Below are 18,045 nucleotides of genomic sequence, written 5' to 3'. Positions count from 1 at the left end.
TGTTTTATGCCCGCGGCGCTCAATGGCCGTGGGCGAAAAACGGCGCGAAAATCGGCGTGCAGGGAGAGGAAAATCTGCCTCAAAGTTCCAAACGGAATTTTGAGGCAGATATTCCTCCCCCAAAATACTCCGTGTGAACATAGCCTTAGGCCCTGTTCACACGGAGGCATTTGCAGGCAGAAATAATCTACCTTAAAATTCCTTCAGGAATTTTAAGACAGATTTTGACTTGCCTGCACTTTCTTGCCATGGTTTATGTGGCGCTTTTCGCTGCGTATTTCCCCCGCGGCCAATTGAGGGCCGCGGGCAAAACCAGCCTCGGAAAGCGCTTTCTCTGCCTTCCATTGATTTCAATAGGAGGTCAAAGGTGGAACATGCCGCTTTTAAAATCAATGGAAGACGGATTTGGCGTTTTTTTGCGCTGATTCCGACGCAGTTTGTGTATCAAAATCAGCTCCAAAAAACACCATGTGAACTGGTCCTTAGTTCCAAGTTTGATGATATTTCTGTAAATGCTAGAATATATTATTTACATACATTTTCAATGCAAACATTCTGCAGATTACTACTATAAATAATATATTTCTTGTTGTTAATGGAGCTGTCTACTTAAAGACATGCTGTTGTCCATTTGTTCGGACTTCTTTTCTCAGTAAAGTATAATTCATGAAAAATGTTATACAGCAGTAATGAAAAGCGTAAAAATGTTGCTTTTCCATATGTATTTCGACCAATTCTAAACCCATTCGGCATACATTTGGCTAATGATAGTCCATGTTAAATGGGAGATGGTAGACGGGATTTACGATTAGGTTTTCTACTGAGGATGCTGCAATGTTTAGTCTCTGTAAGATCTGAATCTCTAATAAAATAGGTCTGCTTTGAAAAATATTTGGTAGAGAGTATGTCCAGCTGCGGAACACATATAACCGATGACACCAAAGATTTCTGGCTGTCCTATACAATTCATTGGACACATCTCACCTTCCTGCTATAGAATGTCGAAATGCCCATGCTTGTTCTTTGCCTAATTCTAAATTGACCTTGCTTACCAGTAAAGAGTTGTTCTAAATGGAGTTATATTTTAAGATTCAATCTGTACCCAATGTCTCAGCGTAAAAGACTATTTCCATTTTACTGTCCATTATTCATTATTAAGGAGATGGGATTGGCTGTGGGAGTTATTAGTGAAGATGACATGGACAGACAGCTCCTGGCATATCTAAAAGACCTGTCATTAAATTGACATCAATAAGCCATGGGCAAGAACGGATGGTGATTACTTCTAGTGGTCTATCTTTGACATTATTTGACTGGGAAGGAATGTGTGGCTTGAAAGATCACATTGTATCCATTCATTCCTTCTGGGAAGTAGAGAAAAGTATAGACAAAAGTACAGTATTATCGAGCGCTCAATAAATACATGCGGCACATCTGCTTCACAAAATAATCTCCGCAAATGATCAAGATGACTGCTTTTCCTCTGGTCAGTTGCAGCCCATAAAGTTTTACTGACTATATCAATCTGCTTGTACAGATGGCTAATAAACCATTCATATGCAAAGTGCAGACTTTTCAGTATTTCCACAGTCCTCTGACTATGGTGAACAGTGTAAATCTAAAGCTTCAAAATGGAAATTATGATCACGTTCACTTAAAAATGCAAAATGTTTCCAAAAACGTGACCACGCTGACCTGCAGAAAATGCATAGTGCATATTTCATACTGCATAGCTACTGTTAAATCTCTGGAATAAACTGGTTATGGGGTGGATAATCTACCTGATTCTATTCGTTTATCCAATTGTTATCAGATTGAATAAGGCTTTGCTAACATTTGCGTTGGAAGCAGCATGCAGCGCTATACTACCACGACGGAACCTCGATGGACCCCACTGTAAGTAAATGGGGTATATCGGGCGCCTTTAGTATCCGTCATATGACAGATCCGGTTATAAACAGAAGCCACAATGCAGATGTGTACAACATCTTACACTAATTTACATTTAGGTGCCCAGCAATGCTTTGGCTGTGCCCAAATTACAACCCGTTTTACCCTAGAATGATATCACGTCACATTCCGTGACTATAACATTGAACCTTAGTCCAGACATCAATGTTTGATTGGTCGGGGTCTGACCCCTGCTGCCCTTTAAGTCTGGAGCGCTGTGCCCCCTTAATTGTTGATGCAGACAGAGCGGCTTATCTGTACTTGTGGCTGTGCCTAGTACTGCAGCACAGTGACAGTATCTTCATTCCGATCATTGGCAGGGATCCTGGTGGTCAGACTCCCACTGATCAAACCCTTATGGCCTATCCTAAGTATAGACCTTTCTAACATTAATAATTATATATTTCATTCTGGACAAAGCATATGCAGTGCTAGGATCCTTCTTGAGAATATAACTTTTGTGATGGATAGTCCATGTATTATGGAAAATATCTACAGATCTTTCCTGGAAGCTTTGCTTTTACTTGGTTTGAATATAGCAGTCTATGTCTACACTTCTCTAAGTGACCATCTTTGACCAGGTTACATAATGAGATGTATGCTGTAGCTGGGAAAAAAAGCTAAGAACTCACAGCATAACCTTTAATCCAATTCCCTGTGGACGTTTCATTCCATCACTCAGCTAGTGTTGAGGCATCTTGTAACAAAATGTTATGCATGACTGGGCAGTGCAAGCCATATTATAGCAGAAGGTAATTGGCTAGCATTTTCTGGTGGGAATTGGCAGCACCTGATCCAGTGTGCCTCTACGAGGATGACTAGAAATCAATTGACTGCGGCAGGGAAAACCATTCTCAATGGCTTGATGATTTCAAGCCATAAAAACATGCAGTGATAATAGGAGAAAAGAAAGGATAAGGTAATAAAACGAAATAGGGGAGTGAAAGAATATGACCTGTGGTTTAATCAATATTTTGCACTGGGTCATTAGTCAGAGTGGGAATATCTTACAAAGTGATGCATTGAGCATAGCCTTTAAAAACCTAGATGGGGCAATCTATCTCAATAACCTCTCTGGAAGGTGAGGAACAGTACAGCAATTGGACATCAGAAATAAAAAAAAAATACAAGAATAATATTCTTTTTAATTGATTTAAAAATAAATAGAAATAATAAAATAATATAGTAATTCCCAGTAAGTATGTCAATGTAGCTGAACTGAGTTTGTCATACTGTCATGTAGAGATTGTCCTGGGTCCGCAGAGAAAGCTGGCCATAGTGTGATTGTGAAAGGAAAACTGGTCACAATCACACAAATATGAGTGATATCAAGAACTTGTGATTATCAAAGGTGCTTGATGTGCCCCGCGTAAATTATCTAAATAGTAAGTCATCACAATGCAGTAATTGTTAGGTCCGCCTTTAAAATATTTTTTTGTTGTTCCAATGCATATAAATGAAAACAACTTTACAAATAGTCTTAACTTTCAGTTTGTGTCTACATCGTCTATGCAGACCTATATGCTACCATGGTAACAGACTACAAACAAATAATGTGTAGTCTGAACCAGCAAACTTCCTTTTTTCCATACGTCTCCTAATTATGACTAAATTACATTTGATAGGTTAGCAAGAATTAGGGGGACAGATGTTATTAAATGATTTACTAATATTATTGACCCTGTAGTCTATGCTAGATATGCTAACATACAAATACATTATATAACCTTTGTCAGGTTTAGTAAGACTTTTGTATACTTCTGTGCTGCATTCAGAGAACTAGAAAATGGTGCAGAAATAAAAATATGATCTATATTATTTAATTTCTTAATGTTTTTTTTTACGAAGCAGCTGAGCGCCCCTTTAATTATTCCACTTTTCTGGCCTACATTTTTAGTTAGTTGCAGGAGATCAGTTTAAATAGTCGGCACATTATTTGATTCTGGCATTCACTCTTGGTCACATAAATCTGCCTATATTTATCTAATGATAACAGTCGTACAATTTCATTTTACTATGTACACACGTCTTTATTTTGAAATATTAAGATCTAAAAATGTGGCAGGTAATCGTAGCCAAGAGTCTTGGATAATCATTAACTGCCATTTACGTGGATAAATTATCTGACTGTAATTTTTATTTTTATACTTACTCATGTGTTAAATCCTTTATTTGTTAACTTTACTGCAATCAAATCCATGATAACCATGTGCCAAGGTTAACAATAACCTAACCGGGCGTTAACGCTTGCTGCCATACAGCGAGACAACGTAAATAACTAAGCTGAATACTCCGTTGATTATTATTCCAGGTGTTTGCAAAAAAAATCAAATCACATATTCAGCTCCATGTGATTATTTGAAATCAAGCAGAAGACAATTCAGTCATTTTAACAATCTCTTGTCAAAACAGAGCACATATAGTTATACTTCCGGATAAGTGAAACTGTAAATCCCTTGTACCAGATTAGCAAGGCATATATTTTTTTTAGGATTTTCTTATATAAATAAATAAAAACTGATCTTCTACAGAAGAGCTCCACAACCTAAAGGGTCATTTGTCTCCACCCGAATGAGTCTTAGAACATGTCTCATGTATTAACACACCATAGATAGCCATCCGGGGGGCAGATATGTTTTAGTCTTTAGACCTCATCAGTACAGAGCAGAGAACTGGTTAGCTATGTGAGATGCTGCTAGTACAGCCTTAGTGAAATATTAACTTTGTTTGAGAAGAACCGGAAAGAATTTAAAGAGGTTGTCCAAATAGGACAATTCCTTCATATGCCCTACTAGTGCATCAGAACATCCTAGGGAAGTTCCCCCACTTGGAATATCCTTATTTGAGCCTGATAGTCGATGTAAAGACCAGCTCCCGCACTGGCGGTCTTGTAGTGGTCATGACTTGAATGAGCATCAAGTTATACTAGATTTCCCCAGTGGCCCCATACAGCTTTCCCTGGCAATAACAGCTGATCGTCAGTAGAGGGTTACCCAATTGGGACAACCACTTTAAGAAGACCAGTAGAACTTCTGGCTATGCTTCTGGAAAAGCCAGTATTCCAGTGAAGCACAGAAGATAAATAAGAAATAAGAAAATACATAAACCTATATCTAAATGTGTTAGCAGGAGTCGGGGTCTAGGGAACACTACTATATACACTGTTCAGCTGGGTCAGCTTACATTCAGCTACACACCTTTGGTGCTTTTTGACTCTCTCTAGTGGACAGCTCTCTACATCTCGCTGGCTATTGAGAAAGTACCAGCAAAAGAGATATTCTGCATAGGTATTGATATTTAAAGAAGGAAAGTTACTCTAAACTCTATAGGTCAAAGTTAAAGACAAATTCTGGTAAAGTTTTTCCATAGTAATTACTCAGACACAGTAGGTGACAAAACTAGATCTCCTGGCTCCTGTGGAGATATTTGTAGACACCGCTAGTCTGCAGTAGTGATAGTGGGGCATATTGATGATGTATTACTTCTGCCGCTAGGATTTTCTGCTATTAGGCTAGATTCAGACGGGCGTTGCGGATCTCGCGTGAAAAACTGCAGTTTTTCACGTCCAATGCACATCCGTGATCTGCACTGCGGGACACGATATCACACATCCCCCATAGACTACAGTGGAGTGTGTAAAAAATAGGACATGTCCTATTTTCTCATGGACCCTCCACACGGTCCGTTGAAACAACAGCCATGTGAACGGCCACACTGAATTAAATAGGTCCATGTGACGGCCGTTGTTTCAACGGCCGTCACACGGACGTTTAACACGTTTGTGTGAATAAGGCCTTAGAAAGACTTGAGAGAGGAGTGTATATACTTTTTGTGAAGTTGTCCTTAAAGGAGCTGTTTTCTATTGGTAATATTCCAATATTACCACACAAGTCCACGTACTTGTCTGAAGTCGTCATATATAAATCATTATTCCTTACCTTTCCGAGTCCAGGAGTATCTTTCACTTTGTTGACTGCCCTCAGTAAACATGGTGGAGCAGGTGGAGGAGAAGTCTGTAGAATTCCACAAAAGCTGGTTGAGAAAAGTGGTGGCTCTGACACTAAGGAAGGTGTTGTCCTCTGCTTCTTCTTTTTGGAGGACAGATTTAACTTCTGAGCAGCCCTGTAACAATCAACAAAAAACGTCAAAAGTGATCTAATCAAATCACGAAAAACATTTACACTCTACAGCCTATAAAACTTGCCGTCATGCTCCAGGATGAGTTGCTGTTGCATTATAGATAAATCCACGCTGAACCTACTAACTATGCTGTTGGCCAAAGACTTAAGACGGCTGTCAACAAATATCAGCCCCGACCCTCCTATCATTATGCACTGTCAGGTCTCCAAGACATTATTATTGAAAGATCCCACTAAAAATTATGTCATTTACTGACTAAAATCTAAAGTTCATGGCCAGTACTATTGGTAATTGTAGACTTAGTCAATGTATTTTATTCTATAATTTATTGTTGGCACATGCCATTGGATATTTGGTGAACTAACTGCCGTTGGTAGACATTGTCATTGTAACATAGGTGCCAATAAATACTTGATGAGCTTTATTCAGCTAACTATAATGTGCTCGGATCGATCAAACACAAGTTACCCTGTACCACGTAGCTTTCTCCATGCTAAAATGTTTCTTGAACTCCAACATTCACGTTTGACATTTCATTACAAAAGCAGAAACAATGAACGAACTGAATAAGTCATACAATATTTTGGATTTGAAGCCCAAAAGCATTTTGTCATTACTCAACAGCATTAACCTTTTGTATGACATTTAAAACAATACCTCTGACTGTGCATTTTCAACTTATAGCAAGAATCTACCATTGTCTGGCAATGGTTTATTTCAACAAATAGTCATGTAATACGACGTGAAAGAATTTTATTTTATCCTTTACCAAAACGTATGGACTAAAACCAGGCAATGAATATCACATTACATAAAGAGTGTGCACCAAGGAAATTGGAAAAGATTTTCATTACTACAGACGAGCGGCTTGAAGGAGGCTGGAGCCGTTGGATGATAAAGGGCTGCATGCGTTTACTTTTTTCTTTTTAATTACTATATTATACAACTCCCATCATCAACTATAAATGGGTGCACTTCGCTCATTGGCAATGATTCTGGTATGAAAAATTAGGGTAAATCTGGGTATACCCGGCACACCCCTGTGCTGTAGGATTAGTGTCGTTTTAGACAATGAGATTGCCTTCAGTTTTAATGAACAAATCCAGTAGGTAGTCTGAAACACAGAAGTTATTACTGCAAATTATGCGCTGCAGTGTAATAAACAATGAATTGTAAGTATGTCCCTAATTATTATACACTGAATAGCCAAACACCTTCTCAATATATTTGTGTTTTAATTTATATATCACAATTTTCAAAAATTCTACTTGCTGTTAGTGAATGGTTTTTGCTAGTTTTTATTCAGAGGCTAACAACCTGTCCTAATCTAGGCTTGTTAGGTGATTTCTAGAGTGATTCCTCAAGAAAGACATCACAGTAGAGAAAGGGCTTTTATACATCTGTATCAATGCTTCCATTGCTCTGCTCCATCAGGGGAGCAAATCAACGAAAATACTGGAAGCGCTGGTTCCGTTACATGACCGACACCATTCTCGCCCGACAGAACCCATTGACTTTAATGAGTTCCATTGGGTTTCCGTAATGGGATCCATTGTTTTACCTGAAACAATAGTGCAGAATGCTGCGCTATTGTCTCTGATATTTTTGGCTGGATCTGTGATGGTGGCCCCAACGCAGCCTCCAATGCAGATGTGAACAGGCCCTAACATTGTCACCAGGCTAAAAAAAAGCAATCACAAAAGACACGTTCTTCCGCCATCCTCTTTCTTCCGTAGAGTCCATACTCTTTATATGAGTATACATGGCCATATCAGAGCGCCATACTGTATGTTTAACTGCTATACCGGATGACAAATGAGCCTAAAGCATACAAACAAGCTGAATGATCACTACATTTCTTGCATATGTCAGAAAAATTTATTGAAGAAATGAATGTAGAACACTCTAGTGAAATTAATTGATACTGTTATCATTAGTGTATTGCACCATTACAAGCAACCACATATATTTGTAAGTAAATTGAATCCAATCTTGGCCAAGCATTTACCAATTACCGGCCAGGTTACTTAGTTACAGGCTCAGCAACAACAAGCACACAGCTTCCTTTTGTACATACACACAAATAAAGTTAAGAATCCTGTGCCGTACCTGGATTACAAGGCTTTAACCTCAGCATACACAAATTTACTAGAAAGTCTCTGGCAACTTTTGACACTTTGAAAAATGTCTTGGCACTTGCATGAAGGGCTTGATTCTAAAGTGCCACCATGCATATTTTATGAAGTTATAAAAAGTTCATTTGTACTCCAGCACTAATGGGAACAAATAATTACAAATGCAGAAAGTACAATAAGATAAAACACATTGAAGGGAGGTGGGGGAAGGGAAAAATTCACACCGCACAGGATATTTAGAATAATAAGCAATTGCTTATAATTAGCTTCAAATATAAATAGCCCAACATTCTGTTACTGAACGGGAAATTTCGCATCTTATATTCATACTCGGCAGAGATATGCAATAATTCCATGAGTCAATTAAACTGTATTTTCTTTATGTTTTTCATGTTAACGCAATGTACATTTTGCTTATTAATATTAACAACCTAACACATTCACAGCCTAACACATTAAGTTATAGAATTAGCTTTTACCAATATATATGCTTATTCCTTATATAAATGTATTGACACTACATAGTTTTTTCTCAAACTGAAGAAATGATTGACATTTTGCATTAGTTTTTCTATTATGTAATAGAAAATGACTGTAGCAATTCAGATTTTTATAGAAATATTTGCATAAACCAAAGTAATATTCAGCAGTTTGCAATAAACAAATATGTTGACCCCTGCATCAGAAGAAAATGATGCCTTAGGCTGGGTTCACACAGAGTTTTTTGCAGGCAGAAAATCTGCCTCAAAATTCCATTTGGAATTTTGAGGCAGATTTTGCTCTGCCTGTACGCCGATTTTCGCCCATGGCCATTGAGTGCCGCAGGCAAAAAACGCCACAAAATACGCTTTCTCTGCCTCCCATTGATGTCAATGGGAGGTCAGAGACGTAACCGCCCGAAGATAGGGAATGTCGCTTCTTTTTCCCATGAGATGGTTTTTCCGCTAGCGGGAAAAAACGCCTCTGCCTCCCATTGAAATCAATCGGAGGCATTTTCGGACATCTTTTGGTGCGTTTTCCGACGCGGTTTCCGCATCAAAAAAAGTTTCTAAAAACTTTGTGTGAACTGACCCTTAAAGTGCAATAGATAGAATAACTGATTAAAGATGCCTAGAGACATTATAGTAAGGTAAGATGGTCGACCATGTGCCCTCTTTGTTCGGTCATCAACCTCAGACATATATGTACTATCTACTAATGGAGGCTGCAGACTACACATTCAAAAGTATTTTCCCAGACCAATTGCTTTACCCATCCATAAATAAAGTGGTTATGTCAATTTGCACAAACGGTCTTAAAGGGATTGTCCAGTTCAGAAAATGTATTTTTATATACCCTTAGAGAATTCGTAATATCCTGTGTACACGTAGACTTTAGTAACTAAGGCCAGATCCTATCTATGATTCAGTGACATTCTTCATATTCCATGTAAAAATGGTCATAGTGCTTGAATCCATATGGTCATTGGGTCAGAAAACGCCTTGTTTGGAAAATGTCAGGGATCTATTTGCAGCAATGCGAGTCATTTCCTGCTCCTACCCCAAAAAAATATCTTAGACTGAGGCCCTTATAAATAATTGTGGGATGTCCATTAGAATGGGGACAAAATCTGTGTTTGCAAAGCCAGTCTTAGAATCAAATACATATATACAATTGACTAGTGGGTTAATTTTAAAGAAAATTTACTAAACTATTCATAAAACATTTTAGCAATGACATTGAAAAAACTAGAGTCTGAGATATACTGTACTTATTTTGAGATGTGCTTATTACAGACTTCGCTATTTAACTGTGTAATGGACCAGTGAAGAGATCTCAGGCAGAATCACATCCAAAATACAAAGTCAAGATACATCGTCTATAAAATTGCTCCATCCACTGGGGAATCAAGGTCTGTGAGACACAGGAAATCCAACAATCTTCGAGCGCACACTGCTGCCTTCAGTCGCATTGACCAATGCCTTAGGTTCTAGTGTCACATTAATTTCAGTGAAAAAAAATGAGTATACCCGTAATGACTGTCAGATAAACGGTGCAGAAATGGCAGTATAGTACGGATACAAAACCTATAAAGCAAAGCACATCGGGTCTTTAACTTTTATTAATAGATCTTTCCTTCCGAAAATGAACAAAGAAGGATCCAGTCCAGAAGACTATACTAATATTATACTCACATGTCGTCTGCTCCATATTTGCTGACAAATCTTAAGATATGTTTTCTCTTCATTTTTTGGAGTTTCTTTGTAATATACCAGTTTTGTCCCTTGTATTTAAAAATAAAAATCTACAATTCCTTGCAGAGCAGCAAACGTCCCCAGATATCGAAGGATGTTGTATTGCTTAGGACTCTGTATTTGCCTCATGATGCAACTTCCACATGGAATGTCCTCAAGTGATGATCTCTAAGTCAGGGATGGTGACAGAAATGAACACCATAGACTTGTACTATCCGACCGAGTTCATCTGAGCAGCCAGGGTAGTTCTAGACTAGAAACCATCAGACATTCTCTTCACTTCCTTCTGAGATCATGAGACTGAGAGGAAAGCACAGACACCAGCAATTAATATATCCAAAATCGATCTCTGTGTCCTTTCTTAGATTTCTTTTTTTGTTTTTACTTTTGTAATTAAAGATCTATCTATCTATCTATCTATCTATCTATCTATCTATCTATCTATCTATCTATCTATCTATCTATCTATCTATCTATCTATCTATCTATCTATCTATCTATCTATCTTCCTATCTCATATCTATCTATCTATCTATCTATCTATAATCCTATCTCATATCTATCTATCTATCTATCTATCTATCTATCTATCTATCTATCTATCTATCTATCTATCTATCTATCTATCTATCTATCTATCTATCTATCTATCTATCATCATATGTGTTCCATCTATCTATCTATCTATCTATCTATCTATCTATCTATCTATCTATCTATCTATCTATCTATCTATCTATCTATCTATCTATCTATCTATCTATCTATCTATCTATCTATCATCATCTGTATTCTATCTATCTATCTATCTATCTATCTATCTATCTATCTATCTATCTATCTATCTATCTATCTATCTATCTATCTATCTATCTATCTATCTATCATCATATGTGTTCTATCTATCTATCTATCTATCTATCTATCTATCTATCTATCTATAATCCTATCTCATATCTATCTATCTATCTATCTATCTATCTATCTATCTATCTATCTATCTATCTATCTATCTATCTATCTATCTATCTATCTATCTATCTATCTATCTATCATCATATGTGTTCTATCTATCTATCTATCTATCTATCTATCTATCTATCTATCTATCTATCATCATATGTGTTCTATCTATCTATCTATCTATCTATCTATCTATCTATCTATCTATCTATCTATCATCATCTGTATTCTATCTATCTATCTATCTATCTATCTATCTATCTATCTATCTATCTATCTATCTATCTATCTATCTATCTATCTATCTATCTATCTATCTATCTATCATCATATGTGTTCTATCTATCTATCTATCTATCTATCTATCTATCTATCTATCTATCTATAATCCTATCTCATATCTATCTATCTATCTATCTATCTATCTATCTATCTATCTATCTATCTATCTATCTATCTATCTATCTATCTATCTATCATCATATGTGTTCTATCTATCTATCTATCTATCTATCTATCTATCTATCTATCTATCTATCTATCTATCTATCTATCTATCTATCTATCTATCTATCTATCATCATATGTGTTCTATCTATCTATCTATCTATCTATCTATAATCCTATCTCATATCTATCTATCTATCTATCTATCTATCTATCTATCTATCTATCTATCTATCTATCTATCTATCATCATATGTGTTCTATCTATCTATCTATCTATCTATCTATCTATCTATCTATCTATCTATCTATCTATCTATCTATCTATCTATCTATCATCATCTGTATTCTATCTATCTATCTATCTATCTATCTATCTATCTATCTATCTATCTATCTATCTATCTATCTATCTATCTATCTATCTATCTATCTATCTATCTATCTATCTATCATCATATGTGTTCTATCTATCTATCTATCTATCTATCTATCTATCTATCTATCTATCTATCTATCTATCTATCTATCTATCTATCTATCTATCTATCATCATATGTGTTCTATCTATCTATCTATCTATCTATCTATCTATCTATCTATCTATTTTTGCTAGTATTGTCACTTCAACTTCATCAAATTACAAATTATTCCAAGCAATGCTTGATTGACTTGAGGAGGTGCTGAAGAAAGACATTTCAAATGAGTCGGTGTAGATGTATACATGAGAAAAAAATGATGCATCCATGCACACAGAGGTAATAAATCTTCTACAAATGTGGCCAGGAAGATTATTTTGAAGAATGTCAGCAGTTTCTATTTTGCATCAAGATCAAATATATAAACTGTCACATCATTTGACATATATAAGAGGAAAACAACAAATCTTTATATCCCCCGCCTCTAATGTAGAAGGGCTGAGTCATTTTCTGGCATTACCAATAACTGTTACAGATTATCCACTGTATGATGCTAACATGGTTCATGTAGGTTTGTAAATCTCTTACTTCCATATTCATCAAATTTCTGTAAAAACTTAATTGATGGAGACCCCCTTTATCTACACAGACAATAACAATATTATATTTACTACAACAAAAATAAATAAGTCAAATATTGAATATTCCAACAACCCAAGTGAAAGATTTGGACAAATTAGTGTCACGAAGCCCAAGGATTGGGCTGTAGCAGGCCAACAGGGGGCGGTCTAAACCCTTCTTGTCACCAAGAGATTTGACTTGGGGCTATTCCGGGGAGTGGAGTCTAAGGGAACCCAAGTCTTCACCCTTTAACCCCTATACAGGGATGTGGACTTCGCTGCATTGGAAGCCAGGGTCACTACCCCTGGAGTAGTCTCCCTTGGTGATGGCTGACGTTAGTAAAAGTAGAGCGGTCAGGAGAGCTAAAGGTCTGGGCAGGCTGCGGAGATTCGTAACGGTAAACATTGCAATAGGTCATGGCAGGTGGCAGAGCATGCTGGGTTTAAATACAGGGACAGGTGAAGGTAAAAATAATTGGCATGCGCTGGCCATTTAAGAATACGAGGGTTGCTAGGACCCAGTGGAATACGTAGGCAGCTAGAGCGGCTTCCAGACGCTGAACAAGAAGGAAGAGGACGACAGACTGGTCAAGGACGCCGGGGTACTGTAAGTACAGGCGATGGGGAGCGGAGTCTATTACAATTAGGCCACATGAATCTTCCCGTCCACAATTGCACTGCCGATAAACATTACATTAATGTCCGCAGATCCCACCTACAATATAATATGTATGGGGGCCTTCTGAATGTTCCCCAACAGCAGATGTTGTAGGAAGCAAGGATTAAGCATGCTGGATTTCAAATTGCCCGATCCTTTTTTCTGCCAGGTAATAAACATGCAAATGTAATGAACATGGTTTTGAGATACCCAGAGAAAGAACTATACTGGACCGCACATTTACCTTATAGCACCCTTTTCCCGCTACTTCGGTTAGGGTCTCGGTACTTTGTTGGCCCCAGACTTTCAGTGTGTGCTGATTGGTCAGAAGTAATTTCTCTAGATAATGTATATAGAAACTTGGGGAAGGGAGTACAGGAGAAGGTAGTTGCTGGTATCGACGTAAAGTCTGGTTGTCGACTAGCTGGAACAAGATTGCAGACAGGTGCAATGCAAAAGGATTAGGCAAAAATTTAGTCACAAGAATCGGTGGGGTCAGAATACTGGTAGTTAGAAGCCACACGCAGAACAGAGCGGCACAACCAAAAATACAAGCTCAGAAACTTGCCATGGCCACTAAACAAAGTAGCCAGCAACCAAGTTGAGGTACAGAAAGGCAACAAACAAGCAGCGTAGTCAGTCATTAAGGGACCAAAACTGGTAGTAGCGAAGAGCAAGTACTGTAAATGCAAGTTACATAGCTAGGTAACAAAAACTATAACTGGCAACTAGTAAAGGGTAGTGCTTTTACATAGAAGTTACTCTAGTGTGACGGGCCAGGTCTACCCTGGGCAGCAGTGACAGCTGGAACATGTTCATGGGGAGGTCGGATGAAATAGCTGTCATGAGTGTTAGGCCAACAGTTATTCTAGACGTATGATCAGCATTAGCTTCTCTTTAACTACAAGCCTTTCGGAAGACAGAAATTTGGACAATTACTGGGTATGGAGAATGGATCTCGCTCTTTTTTTTCTCCCAATTAAAAAATACTTACCATTCTTACCAATAGCTGAGGTCTCAATATATTTTAAGAAACATTTATAAATATATTTATAGAAACTATTACAAAAGCTACATTACATACAGTTATGACAAAAACAAGAATACAATATATACCTTTCAGACTCAGTAGGACAGACCCTGTCGAAAAGATCCTACAATCTAATTGCAGGGAATAGACATCTATATATAGTTTTAAGAGAATCTCAAAGGAAATCCCAATGAGGATCAGCTGCACACAAGGTGACCTGTCTAATAAAGAGAGCTTGCTCCAAGTGGACAAGCCCTTTAAGTAAATCATAGTTTGGCAATATTAATGCAATACAGTGGATACATTTGTTGTTACGTAAAAATACACAAGTGTTAACATTTGCAGAGGAACTAAAGCTAACAAAGGATAACCTAGAACTGTAGGTTAAGTTAGAGACATACTTTCAGGTTAAGGAATTCGGCAAACCTCATGAAAGGGAGTGAGGACCACTATTCCAGATATCATAACTTCCTTATAATAACATGCTCTCCTGTATATTTACATAGCTCTAAGAGCAATCATTTAGCATCAGTGCAGTTTTGTATAGTGTCACTTTCATGCTCCTATATACGGAGAACTGGTATTCTGATATGTTTCACATCTTCAAAGGGAACGTTTTCTATAAACATCACTTAATGCAGTTTGTAGCTGGGGGGTCATTCATTTATTTTAAAGGAGGGAATTGCAGATCTGTATATTCTTGACTTTTTCAAGACCGATGACTAATTTTCAAACATTAACTTGGATGTAATCCACATTGCATTGCTGGACACTTTTGATATATATCCTGAAGGGTATCTTGAGGGAGTATACATGTACATATAAAATACATAATCTGTTGTATGTCAGCTCAAATATTTAGGGAGTTAATGTAGAAAAGACATTCTGTACACTTAGTACCATAGAAAATAGGAAAGCTGAAAATGGCAGATGAAGGGTAAGTAGTCATAATCTACATAGCACCATTCATTTTACCCTACTTTTCTTAGTGCTATGCACACTTGGCCAAGTAATATTTTTTTATATTTAAAGTGTAACTAAATGTTCGACAAACTTCTGACATGTCATAGTGACATGTCATAAGTTTTGATTGGTGGGGGTCCGAGCACTCAGACCCCCACCAATTCTTAAAACGAAGCAGTAGAAGTGCTCGTGTGAGCGCTAAGACGCTTTGTTTCTGTTAATTTTTCTGGAAATCAATGTATCGGAGTATGGGCTCAATAGAAAGTTTATGAATCCGTAATCCGATACATCAGATAATGCCGAACAGAAACGAAGTGGCTGAGCGCTCACGCGAGCGCTTCTGCCGATTCGTTTTAGCGATTGGTTGGGGTCTCAAGGCTCGGACCCCCACCAATCAAAACTTCTGACATGTCACTATGACATGTCAGAAGTTTGTCGAGCATTTAGTTTCCCTTTAATGGTAACATATAGTACAATTTCATAATATGAAGGAGATCCATAGAGCTCAATTTTGTATGGAAGGGGCAGCATTGAGCATGAGCATGCCCTATAAAAGAGACTACGACAGGCATGATAAATGAGTTGAGAACCGAATTTTGGGTGTTTTCTTAGCTGTTTTTTTAATTCTGAATATATGAATGGGATACAATCCAAAATAGAGCTTGACTCCTGGTCTTTCGAAAAAAAAAAAAAAAAAGAGGCATATGATTGATTAGAGAAAAGAACTATTTTCACTACAAATGTTAAACTTAAAGTTCTGTCAAGGTATGACACATTTGAATGTGTACTTGAGGATATTATTAACACCTCATTTTCTACAACAATTCGTCCTTTGCGTTAAGCTGCCTGTTAATAAACCATACATCAAAAATAGTTGCTGGTGATTATGTGCAATTTTCTCAGCAGTGCCATATATATATATATATATATATATATAGATATATCTAGAAATAGCCTGAGCATAGGCTACATATATGGATTTATTACTACATATGCTTATTTGTAGGTTCATGTGTGTTTGCCGCTACATAAAAATCATTAAATGTTATTAATTTAACATATCATACTAAAATAGTAAAAAAAAAAAAAATGGTTTGTGTTAGGGTAACTGTCACTTCACATTTTTTTTTATATGTGAAAGGGCAAGTGATATATGTGAAAAGGCAAAAATTTTAAGCCATTTTGTAACATATTGCATTACCTTATCTAGACTCCTTTGCCCTTTAATCTGCTCCTGCATAGCCGCCCCTAGCCTCTGCCAGCCTCTCACCAAATCGCACTTGCCATGCAAAATCCATATTCACTCTGTGAAGCTGGTATATACGGGCAGAGTCTGTGGGGACCGCATCGGGTACACAGTACAGGGATAATACAATAATAATATAATAAACCATTGGTGGCACAGTGGAGGATGGGGTCACATTGGTTGAGCAGGGTGACAAAAATTATTACCTATTACCAAATTATGAATCAGCACTCTGAAATCAATAGCAACGTCAGATCTTCTGTGATTGGTCCATTTGAATTTAGGAAGACTCTAAGGGCTCTTGCACACGGCAGATCACCGCCTCTGTGCACTGCAGTACAGTAGATGCCTCATGGCAGCCCTATTATTGTACAATGGTGTTATTACCCCAGGTGAAGGCTTTAGCAAGATACAGTAAATAGAAGCACATTACACATTTCACCAAACCCCAAAGTACTGAAGCGCTTATGTAACCTGTGCTTTAGCTGAATAACATGGAAACAATGCATCAAAAAAATCCTCAAGCAAGCTCTACACAACTATATATCTGGTATTTTAATATTCATAAAATGGGTTTGTGGGTACACAGATAATGTGAAGACATGAACTATAAATTGACCAATGACGAAAATGAAATAAATGTAATATAAAATACAAAATATTACACGGACTGTTTTATGTTACCAAAATACCATATTGTGTCATATGTATGCAGCAAAATATATGACAACTAATACACATTAGTGTCATTCATAAGAAAGGCATAAGCGAATTAGTATATACAGTAATAGAACAAGACAGAATGAATATTTAAACTCTCAAGCTTTTCTTAAAGGGGTTTTCCAGTCCCTAAAAATTGATGGCCTATCCTCAGGATAGGCCATCAATAGCTGATTGCTTGGGGTCCGACTCCCGGGACCCCCGCCGATCAGCTGTTTTGAAGGGGGCGCAGCGCTCGTACAAACGTTGCTTCCCCTTCATTTCTACTTGCTCACTGTGAATCATCGACATAGATGTAGCAGCAATTCCCAGTATTGCAGCCTTCGGCCATTCATTTCAAAGGGAGAAGGCTGCAATACTGTGAATCGCCACTACATCTGTGTCGACGATTCACAGTCAGCAAGTAAAAATGAAGGGGAAGCAGCGCTCGTACGAGCCCTGCACCCCCGTCAAAACAGCTGATCAGCAGGGGTCCCGGGAGTCGGGGACCCTGAGCGATCAGCTATTGATGGCCTATCCT

General features: G+C 37.5%; 1 protein-coding gene across 1 annotated transcript in view; it reads right to left on the bottom strand.

The window, feature by feature from the left end:
• Positions 1 to 18,045, bottom strand: part of KIF26B (kinesin family member 26B) — a 315,882-nt gene that overhangs the window by 93,149 nt on the left and 204,688 nt on the right. Inside the window, exon 5 of the mRNA XM_075862905.1 lies at positions 5,889 to 6,072. Within this exon, the coding sequence (XP_075719020.1) occupies positions 5,889 to 6,072 (184 nt within the window). The remainder of the gene's footprint in view (positions 1 to 5,888; positions 6,073 to 18,045) is intronic.

The sequence above is a fragment of the Rhinoderma darwinii genome, chromosome 4 (assembly GCF_050947455.1).
Source record: "Rhinoderma darwinii isolate aRhiDar2 chromosome 4, aRhiDar2.hap1, whole genome shotgun sequence".
Taxonomy (NCBI): Eukaryota; Metazoa; Chordata; class Amphibia; order Anura; family Rhinodermatidae; genus Rhinoderma; species Rhinoderma darwinii.
The sequence above is the reverse complement of the archived record's forward strand: the minus strand, read 5'-3'. Positions and strand labels throughout refer to the sequence as shown.